Source organism: Triturus cristatus, chromosome 6 (assembly GCF_964204655.1).
Source record: "Triturus cristatus chromosome 6, aTriCri1.1, whole genome shotgun sequence".
Classification (NCBI taxonomy): domain Eukaryota; kingdom Metazoa; phylum Chordata; class Amphibia; order Caudata; family Salamandridae; genus Triturus; species Triturus cristatus.
In genome coordinates, this window is record NC_140589.1 from 42,078,867 (window position 1) to 42,094,473 (window position 15,607).

General features: G+C 44.8%; 1 protein-coding gene across 2 annotated transcripts in view; it reads right to left on the minus strand.

Moving 5' to 3' along the window:
• DAAM2 (dishevelled associated activator of morphogenesis 2) overlaps positions 1–15,607 on the minus strand; it is a 630,299-nt gene that overhangs the window by 203,190 nt on the left and 411,502 nt on the right. For both annotated transcript variants that reach the window (XM_085610233.1, XM_085610232.1), the window contains exons 7-9: positions 14,885–14,995; positions 8,923–9,026; positions 3,844–3,910 (exon numbers count right to left, since the gene is read on the minus strand). In XM_085610233.1, the coding sequence (XP_085466359.1) occupies positions 3,844–3,910; positions 8,923–9,026; positions 14,885–14,995 (282 nt within the window). The remainder of the gene's footprint in view (positions 1–3,843; positions 3,911–8,922; positions 9,027–14,884; positions 14,996–15,607) is intronic.

Below are 15,607 nucleotides of genomic sequence, written 5' to 3' on the forward strand. Positions count from 1 at the left end.
GTGGGAAAGAGCTTCCAGGAAGAATGCACATCATGGATGCAGATGATGGCAGAGTGACTTCATACCATAACTCTGTTCGCCAGACACAGCACAAGGTTGACCCCTTGTTCCATCTGTAGCCCCTCAACAGCCTCCAGTGGCTGCTGATGGGTTAGAAGTGGATAATATGAAGAACTAACAATGTTCTTAAAGCTCTGTTCCTTGCAGACGCCTTGTTGGCTGCTGGGACCAGGGGTCGCAGTGCCAGAAGTACCAAAGAACAAGCCTGGGGTAGCAGCACGCCCAATGCGCCTCGGTAAATAGCCTTCCCAGTCTTCACTCAAAAAGGCCTTGAAAACCTTTCTTTTTGAGCAATAATTCACCTTTTCCATAAAACCTTTGCTATAGCGCCAAGAAACCTTAATCAGGTGAATACTGCACTCCATAAATACCATTCGTTTTTCCTCCGCTGAGCCCTAACTGACACCAATGAGATATCGTGTTTCGGTGCCACGGTTTCACTGCGCTGGTGTTACGGCATAGGAGATCCAGGATAGGGGGTGGCATGTACTACACACGTTAGAGTATATACTTGAAAAGTCAAAAACAAGACTAGGGCAACGAGTGAGGAGTTGCACAATGCTCGAACCGAAGTCCTGAACCTTGTTTCATGTGTATCCCTACGACTCGATTAACAACGAGCCTCCGCAGTCATGACGGCATCTCCGCACTGCAGTTTCTCATTGCTGAGATTCCACCACAAGTGCGGAGACTCTGCCACGACTGTGGAGGCTCCTTGTGAAACGGGTCCCTAAGATCTGTAGTATTTCATAGCGCTAAAGTCAAAGTGCGTCATCAAAGCGCTGGACTGGCCAAAGTCAATAGATATTCAACTGTAGTGTAGAACCAGACACCTCAAGAGAAGCTTTGTGAGGTGCCTGCAGTTCCTGAGGCTCTGGACTTCGAGGTGTCACCAAGCAAAAGCCCTACCGATGTAAGTCTGCACACTGCACACCAATGCGGTGTCTACACTACGGCGGCTTCAGGGTAGGCCTGGCCGGAGTTCCCAGAGTTACGCTATGCGGAACTCCGCGAAGTGGCAATAAAACTTAGTCACGCTCCTCGGAGCTCCTCGGATTTCCGCAAGTGGTGGAGGGAGTTAAGTCGCACTTCACGCACTGATTTTTAGCACCGGGAGTTTGTTCTGTCATGTAAAATTTGCATGAACAGCACCACACGCAGCGCAAGAGGGTGCTGCTTCCTTCTACCGCTCGAGTAGATGTTCTACTCGAGCGGCAGCTTCCTCAACGTGAGCGGCACTATGTACAGCACAAGAGGGCACTGTAGCACCACCAGCTCTTGCGGTCATTTCTCCCCATCTAGACGCCCAGTGTCGTTTGTGTGTACACTCCAGCCTCCACATGACGCATTCAATGAGCACCTACCTAGGCTGATCTACTCCAGGTCATTAGAACACTGTTTCCAGTACTGAGCTTGAGTCTGGTAACCCAGTGCATTCTGGGGGTTGTAGAATTGTTTTGCCTCCCTTGAACTAATTAGAGATGCTCGGAACCAATCATTGGCAGGGGAATGCTCTGCAACGGAGACAGTGTCCGCGACGACCTGGAATAACTTAGGGCCTAATTTAGATCTTGGCGGATGGGTTACTTTGTCACAATGGTAACGGATGTCCCGTCCGCTAAAATATAAATCTCATAGGATATAATAGGATTTATACTTTGGTGGACGGGAAATCCGTCACTGTTGTGACAGAGTAACCCGTAGAAATCTAAATCATGCCCTTAGTCACTCTAAATCCCGCCTCTTACTTTATAGCCTCTTCCTATCACAAGCCGCTCTGCTCTTCCCTCCTCCTTCTCCAATCCGCCGCTGCTTTACAATCCCCATGACATGCTCATGACATCTGTGTCAGGTGTGGTCCTTACTGGCTCCACCGCTTCATTGACAACCTCTTAAGAGTGTGCTGCAGCCCCTTCTGGTATGTTATATTGAGTTGTGTGCATCTGTAGTAGGCCCGGTGATGGGCCAGGGCCTGATTCAGAGGAACAGAAATGACTTAAGCTAGCAAGTGTAGGAGAGTCAACTATTTTCAAAGGATGCAATTTGGGCCAGTTTTGGTTCATTCACAGAAGACAGATCGAAGACGGGTCTTGAACAGCCAGGCGAAACGTCCTGACATCATCCTCACCAGTCACAGAAGACTCAGCGTGCCACCAATGAGTACATAAACAGAGGAAAGCTGATGCGATCAGGTGTAGCCGTTCATCATTCAACATTGGTGATGGCCAACCGGACTACAGCATCCTCATTTCAACCAGGCTCCTGAAGAAGGCTAGCTTTAGATTACAAAAACCAGAGAACCAGATGGTCAAAATGTGCTTGAAAACATGAGGGTGCAGGCCCATAACGCAGGCCCTAAAGCGCTCCATGGACTCCCGCCACACACAAGGATCGAATGCAATGTCCTTTGTAAGATGCATAAAAACTGTCTGGCCGAAGCTGGGAAACCTGCACACGGTGGTGCCACACTACGCGCCATCCAGGAAGCAGCTCATCTGATCAATCGACTAGTTTAAAGACAGATGGAGTTGGCTGCTGGGAGACCAGGGCCCCATACCATGGATTCCTTCAACCACTGCATACATCATATCCTCTAACTTACCAAAGATCACCATTGTACCTTCCCTCTGAGGTCACTGACAGACTTGAGGGTGAAATGCAGCTCTGTATTGCCGTGCATGGCCGTCACTAGCACCTGCTCTGCAACCACAGCACTCACTCTACCTCACCTCCAGCTACACCGACTTGACACACATCCCCGTTGTCAGCAAATTAGACTTCCAACCTTTGGAGAAGGCGCTTGAGTTTTACACCCATAGCTTCTTTTTTCTCACCAGTTCCGCCTTCTATGGTTCAGAAGTATTCAGTCTGGCCCATAGTGACAATAGGGCGCTCTACGAATTCTTCATGTTACTGTTGACATCTATCCCCACCCCTCCCCCATCCATCACAAAAACTGTACATAACTTGCTCTGCACACAAAACAGACTGGGACACAACCCTAGAATGATGTGCACCTCAGGTCTGGCTTCCTCTGGACGCCCTGACTCTGGAAGGTGTTATTCTAAGCCGGAGGGGTACAGCAGATTCAATATATCCCTCAAAAACACTGCAACTCGGCACCGGAGGGGGATCCCCGCAAAGTTGTAATCCTGTCTGGAAAGTTGGGAGGCCGCCAACATGTTCCACTTGGCAAAGCTGAAACGTTTAGGAACTTTACACAACTCTGCAAACAGAGGCAAGAATTCTAGCACAAAAATTGTTTGTTTTACAAAGTTCTGACAAAAACCGATTTTACAAGGAAATTAGCCCACTAAAACCTTTCGCAGGAAAATACTCCTTTTTGGTGGGCATTTCCACCCATATATGAACACTTTGGAAACAATATGCTAATTTTAACCCGTTTTTTTAAAACATAGGACACTTGAAAAAGTTTTTTAAACATGCAGAAAGTAAGAGTTGGTGAAATTTGAAATCTTCAGCCACTCCTACCGACAGACAGCCTCAGCCTCTGCTTTACCACCCCATCGATTCTACTGAGAACAACACGCTCCACTCTGGGGGTCGCTCTGAAACTAATGGAGTGTTTTTAACTTTCAACCTTCCTTCAGACAGTCTGGCTTCTTTTAACCCAGAACTGTAAAAACACAACTGCACTATTTGAGTCAGCCTCTGCCCACAGGTCCAATCCGAGAAGCCAGACCAAGGGAATCAATGCACAGACTTTAAGAATAAGAGACAGCTTTATTTCTATATTTTTTACATTAATTAATATCCACTTACCATATCAAACCGCTTGGCAAGCTCCACGTCATCTTCATTCCTCACCATCTCGAAAAAGTCTAAGTGCCTGGAAGGGAAAAGATGTGTGTCATTCATAGCTAATGCAGCACTGATGCATCCATTTACTCATACCTAATGCAGCACTGTTGCATGCATGTACTCATACCTAATGCAGCACTGATGCATGCATGTACTCATACCTAATGCAGCACTGTTGCATGCATGTACTCATACCTAATGCAGCACTGATGCATCCATTTACTCATACCTAATGCAGCACTGTTGCATGCATGTACTCATACCTAATGCAGCACTGTTGCATGCATGTACTCATACTTGATGCAGCACTGATGCATACATGTACTCATACCTAGTGCAACACTGTTGCATGCATGTACTCATACTTGATGCAGCACTGATGCATACATGTACTCATACCTAGTGCAACACTGTTGCATGTATGTACTCATACCTAATGCAGCACGGTTGCATGCATGTACTCATACCTAATGCAGCACTGATGCATGCCTGTACGCATACCTAATGCAGCACTGATGCATGCATTTACACATACCTAATGCAGCACTGTTGCATGCATGTACTCATACCTAATGCAGCACTGTTGCATGCATGTACTCATACCTAATGCAGCACTGTTGCATGCATGTACTCATACGTGATGCAGCACTGATGCATACATGTACTCATACCTAGTGCAACACTGTTGCATGCATTTACTCATACTTGATGCAGCACTGATGCATACATGTACTCATACCTAGTGCAACACTGTTGCATGCATGTACTCATACCTAATGCAGCACGGTTGCATGCATGTACTCATACCTAATGCAGCACTGATGCATACATGTACTCATACCTAGTGCAACACTGTTGCATGCATTTACTCATACTTGATGCAGCACTGATGCATACATGTACTCATACCTAGTGCAACACTGTTGCATGCATGTACTCATACCTAATGCAGCACGGTTGCATGCATGTACTCATACCTAATGCAGCACTGATGCATGCATGTACTCATAGCTAATGCAGCACTGATGCATGCATGTACTCATACCTAATGCAGCACTGATGCATGCATGTACTCATACCTAATGCAGCACTGATGCATGCCTGTACTCATACCTAATGCAGCACTGATGCATGCCTGTACTCATACCTAAAGCAGCACTGATGCATGCATGTACTCATACCTAATGCAGCACTGATGCATGCATGTACTCATACCTAATGCAGCACTGATGTATTCATGTACTCATACCTAATGCAGCACTGATGCATGCATGTACTTATAGCTAATGCAGCACTGTTGCATGCATGTACTCATACCTAATGCAGCACTGATGCATGCATGTACTCATACCTAATGCAGCACTGATGCATGCCTGTACTCATACCTAATGCAGCACTGATGCATGCCTGTACTCATACCTAAAGCAGCACTGATGCATGCCTGTACTCATACCGAATGCAGCACTGATGCATGCATGTACTCATACCTAATGCAGCACTGATGCATGCCTGTACTCATACCTAATGCAGCACTGATGCATTCATGTACTCATACCTAATGCAGCACTGATGCATGCCTGTACTCATACCTAATGCAGCACTGATGCATGCCTGTACTCATACCTAATGCAGCACTGATGCATGCCTGTACTCATACCTAATGCAGCACTGATGCATGCATGTACTCATACCTAATGCAGCACTGATGCATGCCTGTACTCAAAGCTAATGCAGCACTGATGCATGCCTGTACTCATAGCTAATGCAGCACTGATGCATGCCTGTACTCATACCTAATGCAGCACTGATGCATGCCTGTACTCATACCTAATGCAGCACTGATGCATGCCTGTACTCATACCTAATGCATCACTGATGCATGCCTGTACGCATACCTAATGCAGCACTGATGCATGCCTGTGCTCATACCTAATGCAGCACTGATTCATGCATGTACTCATACCTAATGCAGCACTGTTGCATGCATGTACTCATACCTAATGCAGCACTGATGCATGCCTGTACGCATACCTAATGCAGCACTGATGCATGCCTGTACTCTTACCTAATGCAGCACTGATGCATGCATGTACTCATACCTAATGCAGCACTGTTGCATGCATGTACTCATAACTAATGCAGCACTGTTGGATGCATGTTTTCATACCTAATGCAGCACTGATGCATGCCTGTACTCATACCTAATGCAGCACTGATGCATGCATGTACTCATACCTAATGAAGCACTGTTGCATGCATGTACTCATAACTAATGCAGCACTGTTGCATGCATGTACTCATACCTAATGCATCACTGTTGCAAGGTGTACTGATACTTAATGCCCTGCTGTTGCATGCCTGTAATCATACCACATGCAGCACTGATGCATGCCTGTACTCATACCTAATGCACCCCACTGCATGCATGTACTCATACCTAATGTACCAAAGTTGCATGACGTACTCATACCTAATGTGCCACTGTTGCAAGATTTACTCATACTTAATGCACCACTGTTGCATACCTGTACTTATACCTAATGCACCACTGTTGTATGCCTGTATTCATACCTAATGCAGCACTGATGCATGCCTGTACTCATACCTAATGCACCACACTGTATGCATGTACTCATACTTAATGCACCACTGTTGCATGCCTGTACTCATACCTAATTCAGCACTGATGCATGTTCTCATACCTAATGTAGCACTGCTGCATGCATGTACTCATAACTAATGCACCACTGATGCATGCATATACTCATACCTAATGCAGCACAGTTGCATGCATGTAATCATGCTTAACGCAGCACTGTTGCATGCATGTATTCATACCTAATGCAGTACAGTTGCTTGCATGTACTCATAAATAATGCAGCACTGTTGCATGCTTTACTCATACCTAATGCACCACACTGCATGCCTGTACTCATACCTAATGCAGCACTTATGCATGCATGTATTCATATGTAATGCACCGCAGTTGCTTGACGTACTCATACCTAATGCGTCACTGTTGCATGATGTACTCATACTTAATGCACCGCTGTTGCATGCCTGTACTCATACCTAATTCAGCACTGATGCATGCATGTACTCATACCTAATGCAGCACTGTTGCGTGCATGTACTCATAACTAATGCATCACATATGCATGCATGTACTCATACCTAATGCAGCACTGTTGCATGCCTGTACTCATACCTAATTCAGCACTGATGCATGCATATACTCATTCCTAATGTAGCACAGTTGCATGCATATACTCATACCTAATGCAGTAGTTGCATGCATGTACTCATACCGAATGCACATTTGTTCCATGTTGTACTCATACTTAATGCTCTTCTGTTGCATGCCTGTACTCATACCTAATGCAGCACTGATGCATGCATGTACTCATACCTAATGCAGCACTGTTGCATATACATGTACTCATACCTAATGCACTGCTCTTGCATGACGTATTCATACTTAATGCACCACTGTTGCATGCATGTACTCATACCTAATGCACCGCTGTTGCATGATGTACTCAAACTTAATGCACTGCTGTTGCATGCATGTACTCATACCTAATGCACCGTTGTTGCATGATGTACTCAGGCTTAATGCACTGCTGTTGCATGCATGTACTCATACCTAATGCACCGCTGTTGCATGATGTACTCCTACCTAATGCACCGCTGTTGCATGATAAACTCAGACTTAATGCACCGCTGTTGCATGATGTATTCAGACTTAATGCACTGCTGTTGCATGCATGTTTCATAGTTAAATCTCCACTTATTCTCAGCGCTTTGGGAGTACGTTTGGAAGTACCGAGCATGGCAGGGACGACATCGTAATTCGTTGTCAATATCCACATGAGTGTTCATGTTATTTGTGCTGCCGACTCCCACATCTATATTCACACTCTGAGGTGTCACGACTACAGGGAAAGTGCGCAGCTGCACACATTCAGGAGTCCTAAATGACACTTTTGTATGTAAAATTCTGCAGCTCCCGCTGTGTGACTCAGTTCCATACAGAGACACAACAAAGGCATTCTACTACTCACACCCTAACACGTGGATCATTTGAGAATGGGGGTCACAATAAGATGGTATGTAAAGAAAGGTGGTGCCCTTGTAGACAGAGGTAGCATATGGTGTGTGGTGTTATGGTTATAGTAATATGTGAAGTCTAGAAGGGCTAGCTGGTACAACTGACCGTACATGCACACATCTATGCTTTAACTAAACATGATTTGAGTATGTTGACATATTTTCATCCACAAGTCTCACAATGATGAAAATAAAGACTTCATTGATTTGAGCCTTGTCTTTAGAGACCCTCCTGAAGCAGAGCCCTGCCGTACAGAACGTTGAGTGCCCCATCTCTTGAGACCCTCCTGAAGCAGAGCCCTGCCGTACAGAACGTTGAGCGCCGCATCTCTTGAGACCCTACTGAAGCAGAGCCCCGCCGTACAGAACGTTGAGTGCCCCATCTCTTGAGACCCTCCTGAAGCAGAGCCCTGCCGCACAGAACGTTGAGTGCCCCATCTCTTGAGACCCTCCTGAAGCAGAGCCCTGCCGTACAGAACGTTGAGCGCCCCATCTCTTGAGACCCTCCTGAAGCAGAGCCCTGCCGTACAGAACGTTGAGTGCCCCATCTCTTGAGACCCTCCTGAAGCAGAGCCCTGCCGTACAGGACATTGAGCGCCCCATCTCTTGAGATGCTACTGAAGCAGAGCCCTGCCGTACAGAACGTTGAGCACCCCATCTCTTGAGACCCTCCTGAAGCAGAGCCCTGCCGTACAGAACGTTGAGCGCCCCATCGCTTGAGACGCTACTGAAGCAATGCCCTGCCGTACAGAACGTTGAGCGCCCCATCTCTTGAGACCCTCCTGAAGCAGAGCCCTGCCGTACAGAACGTTGAGCGCCCCATCGCTTGAGACGCTACTAAAGCAGAGCCCTGCCGTACAGAACGTTGACACCACCAGCATTACTACTCACCATCAACAAAACCACACACAGTCCTCCCACTCGCCTCACCTGTCTAGTATTGCGTTTTCATGACTTCGTAGCTTGTCAATCACCGGCTGGATTCCCAACATCAGAAATTCGTACCGGAGGTGCAATCGGAACTCAAGATTATCCTTTAAAGACAGAAAAGTAAGAGCATCAAAGGGTCAGTGACGCTAAAGGACATCCAGCGTAGGTTTGTCAATCTTGTCATGGTGACTGGCAGTCATGGTTTACCTACTTGCAATGCACACAACGCACCTGAGGTCATTGGGCCAGCAAGGGCTAAGGGAGCTTACTGTGGCCAGGACTTGCAGTTAGTCAATTTATTTCATTGCATCTCTTCCAGTGCAGCGTCCTCTGGATCTCCACCCCATGAGGGACGCTCTTTAAGACTGTTCGGGCCATTGGGACAAAACTCATATCTGTGCATTATCAAACATCTTGCAAAAATCTGAAGTGTTCTAAACTTGACCTGCACTTCGTCTGCTTTCTTCTGACTTATCTAATTGGGATACAGGATCAGCCGGACATGGTGGGTGTCCGAGGACGGGAAGTTTTTAGGCTTAAATTTCCACCCAAAGTGCTCTACATGCAGCAAAAGTTTATTTTCTCTTTAGGGCACCTCGTGCCACGAAGCAGCCACGGAACAAAAGAGGCACATCTTTACGTTGGTGGCATCTTGTCACTGCCTGTCTTCTCAGGATCCAGAGATTTTTCTGAAGTACGGGACAGGTTAGATTTAAGATTTCATTGCAGAAGTGTCAGCTGGATTGTTTATTTGAATAGTGTGGACCTTTAACCAAACCTACGGACACCGCCATCTTTCTGATGGTGCTCGATTTTAAAACTAGTTCCATCACACCCAGAATAAGGGGGAAGGAGATCTGATCAAAATGTATTTGTTTTTTCAGAATGTTTGTACAGTGCTAACTGATAAAATCAGTGGTGATCTATTTTCTTGCAACGCGTGGTTCTTACACACTGTAGTTATCACAATACCTAACTCTACGATTGAGCTATTGCGATAATTTGAAAATGGTATTGTACGGTGTATCGTTTCATAGCCCTGCAGAGGCAGCCCTATTAGTAAGGACAGAAGCATACTAAAAGTATCCTCATAATCGCTAATAAATACAAGGTCGCGGTAACCCATGATAAATGTAAGCACACGAATCTCAGAAAACACCGACAGACAGAACTGTTCAGGCTCGATGTCAAGGAAGGATAAGGGTCGCAATGAAGAACATCAGACTTGATGTGTCCCTCCGCGTGGCTGGATGCGGTCTTCCACCAACCAAGCCATGCTTCCTACTAGACATCACTCTAAGCTTACAAGAGGCAACAGACACAAAGCTAAACAAAGCGCATTAATAAATACATATGTGAATTTGGTTCTCGTGGCTGACTGTTTATGGCAAGAACATGTAGTCTACGTCTTGAAGTGATAAGGCGTGGTATGCATCGACCATGTACATTCTTCAACTGGGAAGAGCCCACTAGAAGTGGAGAGACCTGATTCACAGAGCGGCTGAGACCGTGTTCCTCCATTTCATCTTGCTTTGGGGTCTCGCCTAATTAGGAGAATAATGAACAGGGATGTCACATGATAGACCTGAAGCGATGTCATCAGTGATGTCATCAGTGATGTCACTGACCATGTCATGAATGATGTAATATGTGATGTCATCAGCAGTGCATTGCGGGGGTGCGAGTCATAGTTAGCTCAACTAACTATAACGGCTGAATTTCTCTGGGTTTGTACGAGTGAAATGCTCAACTAACTATAACGTCCCTGAAACCTGTGGTTTATTCAGTGAATATCAAAGGTTTTTAAAATGCTAATTTCTAACTATAATGTCCCTGAAACCTATGTTTTTTTCAGTGAATATATATATAGATATATATATATATATATAGATATATATATTACCTACTGGCGGTCGCCAGTAGGTAGTTATAGTTAGGACCCTGTTTCCATAGGAAAACAGCAACATTCTATTTTGAATAACTTTGGCGCTGGTCGACGAATCCTCGCGAAATTTTCAAAACTAATGGGGCGCTCCGCTCCGCTCCTACCCTGAAAGTCTCGGGGGGATTCGTCAAGCGGGGGCTGAGATAAAAGGGGGGTCCCAAAACACGTTTTTCCCATGCATTTTTCCATAGGACCTTTAGACACAGCTACAGCCCGAACGGCTGAACAGAGTTCCTTGAAATTTGGCAGAGAGGTAGTCTACAGGTCAAGGAAGTGCCTTTTGTAGGTTTGGTGTAAATCTGTTCAGTAGATTCTGAGAAAATAGCCTTTAAATCAATATATATATATCTGAGCCAGCTTACGGTGCGCTTACGGTTCGCTTACCGTACGCGTACGGTGACGTGCGCGAGCGCGATTCTGATTGGCTGTTAGATCTTAGTAAACATTCGAATTGGTCGAAACCAGGAAGTGGCGGCCGCCATTTTCTCTCTCGCACTCTGAGAGGGGGTTAAAAAACAAAGGCCAAAAACATGTAAAGGGGCTGTTTAGACAGCTTCTAAGCACCTAGCCATGTTTAGGGAGTCCTCAAAGATCCCCCAAGGTAAAAAGCGGAATTTAAAATTTTTCGATAATTTCGCCGATTACGCTTACCGTACGCGTACGGTAAAAATTAATTTAAAAAAAAAGTATCCATACTCTCCCCACCCCATGTGCAAATGGAGCCCCAAGGGCACCATTTGTGCATGGCTTATTATATAAGTGAAAAATTAAAATATTACCTTTCACAACAAAGCGCATCATATGTCCTCCATGTGCGCACGGTGCGCGAAGCGCATCGTGCGTACATGGCCCATCTAGCGCAACGTGGGCACGCGGTGCGCGTTGCGCACCGCGTGCCCACCGTGTGTGCACGGCATTAACTGCGTAAAGTGGGCGCGCGAAGCGCACCGTGCGCGCACGGAACGAACTGCGTTAAGTGGGCGCGCACGCCACGAATGGCGTAAAGTAACTTAGCATTTAAAAAAACGTACAAATTCACTGAAAAAACCATAGGTTTCACACACGTTATAGTTAGGAATTAGCATTTAAAAAACCTTGCAAATTCAGTGAAAAAACCATAGGTTTCACACATGTTATAGTTAGCTGGAAATTTTACTGATAAAAAACCAATGAAATTCCCCCGTTATAGTTAGTGCAGGCAACTATAACTCACGCGACCGCAATCTTCTGCTGATGCTAATACTGTATTTAGACACTTATTTGCCCATGTCTTCTTCCATTAAATTTTAGCTATACATATATTACAAATATTTTTTTTTCATAAAGACACATATGTCATCAGCAGAGGATTGCGGTCGCGTGAGTTATAGTTGCCTGCACTAACTATAACGGGGGAATTTCATTGGTTTTTTATCAGTAAAATTTCCAGCTAACTATAACATGTGTGAAACCTATGGTTTTTTCACTGAATATATATATATATATATATTCACTTAAAAAACCATAGGTTTCGCACATGTTATAGTTAGCTGGACATTTCACTCGTAAAAAACCAATGAAATTCCCCCGTTATAGTTACTGCAGGCAACTATAACTCACGCGACCGCAATCCTCTGCTGATGACGTCAGATATTACATCACTGTATTTAGACACTTATTTACCCATGTCTTCTTCCATTAATCTTTAGCTATACATATATTACAAATATTTATTTTTCAGAAAGACACATATGTCATCAGTGATGTAATATCTGACGTCATCAGCAGAGGATTGCGGTCGCGTGAGTTATAGTTGCCTGCACTAACTATAAGGGGGAATTTCATTGTTTTTTTACGAGTGAAATGTCCAGCTAACTATAACATGTGTGAAACCTATGGTTTTTTAAGTGAATTTGCAAGGTTTTTTAAATGCTAATTCGTAACTATAACGTGTGTGAAACCTATGGTTTTTTCAGTGAATTTCAAAGGTTTTTTAAATGCTAATTTATGTATGTATTTTTTTTTTTTATGGGATTTTTAGCGTGCGCGCACGGTGCGCTAACCTCGCTTAATTTTCCGTTAAAAATGTTAAAAAGTTTTTTTTACGTGTGTTTTTTCAGCGTGCGCGCACTCCGCGATTTTTCGAAAAAAAAATAAAATCTTTTTTTTGCCCTTGGGGGTCCTTCTGGGACCCCCTGACAAAGGCTAGGGGGTCAGGAACTGTCCACCCTGCCCCCTTTTCACGTTCTCCACCTTTGTTTTTCACCCCCTCAGACTGCGAGAGACAAAATGGCGGCCGACACTTCCTGGTTTCGACCGATTCGAATGTTTACCGACATCTAACAACCAATCAGAATTGCGCTCGTGCACGGCAGGGTGCGCGTACAGTGCACGCATGGTGCGCGCGTATAGATATTTATATGCTTTTAAATGCTATTTTCTCAGGAAATACTGAACAGATTTACACGAGACCTGCAAAAGGCACTTCCTTGACCTTATGGCTACCTCTCTGCCAAATTTCACGTAATTCTGTTCAGCCGTTCGGGCTGTACCTTCGACTAAAGGTCCTATGGAAAAATGCATGGGGAAAACGAGTTTTGGGACCCCCCTTTTTCTCGGCCCCCGCTTGACGAATCACCCCGAGACTTTCAGGGTAGGAGCTGAACGGAGCGCCCCATTTGTTTTGAAAATTTCGCGAGAATTCGTCAACCGGCGCCAAAGTTATTCAAAATAGAATTTTGAGATTTCCAATGGAAACTAGGTTGTAACTATAACTATCTACTGGCGACCGCCAGTAGATAATATATGTACATATATATATATATACATTTGTATATATATATATATACACAAAGTAAAAAAAGTATAAACATGCCCGTTCCCACTCCGAAAACAGGCTCCAGCACGCTCAAGTTCACTAAGAGCCGACTTTATTGTGGCTTCTGGCTACACGTTTCGACCTTCTCCATGGTCTTTCTCGCAATATTTATCCCTTTTTTATTGCTGCTCGGTGGTCCTTGTTTCCAACTTATTTTTGCATTTTCTTACTTGCTGTATGTATGCTTTTGCTGTTGATTACACTGTTTACCCAATTATCTATGTATAGTGCTCTGCTACCCCTTTGAGTTCTGGTAAGCGCTATAATATAAATAAATATATATGCATACTATATTTTTTAGGTAAATGTTTGCAAAGTCTTCCAGTTGTTAATAAGGCCATCTATGCAAAGACAGTGATGTTCATGTGCATTTATGTTGTGATCTCAAGACATGTTTTGCGATGTCTCGAGGGACCAGGATCCCAAAAAGGGACATGAAGGCGAAAACAAACAAAAGGCGCTATAAAGCTTGTGGGTCTCTCAACCTGCTTAGTGTTTACTAAATGCATTTTTTTACTTTTGCAATGCTGTTATGTTTTTGCTTCTTTTACTGCACGTTTTCTTGCACACTCAAATGCTATTTCTCTATCCATACTTGAGGCCAAGTGCGCTGTAGTACACACTCAAGTTGGTATTTTCCACTAAAAGTCCTTAAAGGAAGTGATGGAGGGGTCTCGTCTCAATCTTTAACCGAGTTAGAGTTCTGCTCCCAAGGGGGGCCCTGTGACAGCACACATTTGTCTAGCAGAGCGGCTTTTCCATTTTTAGCACATTCTGTTCATTCCAGTTAAGGTCGCATGTGTTATCTCCCCGCCAGCACGCTATGCGTACTCCCTGTTCTTAGGCTTGGAACCAGTCAGATCAGGCTGTCAAATGGGCGCCAAAAACCAGCGACTGAACAAAGTAAGGCCTACAAGACCGCGGAAGCCCATGTGTTCGCTGTTCTGCGGGCCACTGCCTAATCCTGAACGCCCCACCTACAGGGTCCGCGCTCTACAGCTTGAGAACTGACGGACCCGTCGGCTTACCCCGTCTCAAGCAATCAACACAAGGTCAACCATGAGCCAAATTTATGTTGAGGCCTACTGGCTGCTTGCTGCGTCGAGTAATAAGTGCATATGGGGCCATCTTGTGCCAACCCTCTTCGGTCAGTAACTCACCTCACCCGCACCGGCGTTGAGTACAGCGTTGATGAACGACATGATGGCGGTCTTCAGATTCACCTCTTCGCGATATTTTCCCAAACTTCGGTCTAACTCGTTCAGCAGTGTCTGGAATGCAAAGAGTTACACCTGTTGAAAATTTCAGCAAAGCCCCCTGGGGGCCCAAGGGCCCATCCACACTGCTTTTGGGCCTTGTTCCTCTATAATGTATGAATTATTACTGAATTTCCAGGCCTCATTCAAAAATCTTTTTCCTATGAGTATTTTCTGAGATAGTCCAAACAGAGGAGGGTGCCATGCTCACTCATAAAAAAACCTTTCTCCATGTATTGAAAATGTTGTGAATTAATTTCCAGAAGACACACCTACTCACGGATAAACAGGTTTGTAGTTCAGAAAGGCATTTCTTTCATTGGAAAAGTTTTGAGAATGAATTGTTAGGGACCAGACACGTTTACTTAGGGAAAATTTGTTTGCTCCGTGTGTAAGCATGCCTTACACATGAAACTATTTGATTAAGCTACTCTTTTTTAAATTGATATTACTTTTTGGTTTTCAAAATAATAAAAAATGTATCAGCACAATAGATTGAACTATGAAGCAAATAGTAAAACCCATCATTTTAAGTGTAAAAGTGCAAGGAGGCTTTTGTGCACTCCTCCATCTACTCCCACCTCTCTTCATTCCTCTTACCATTGGTCAACTCTCTCCTCCATCTGC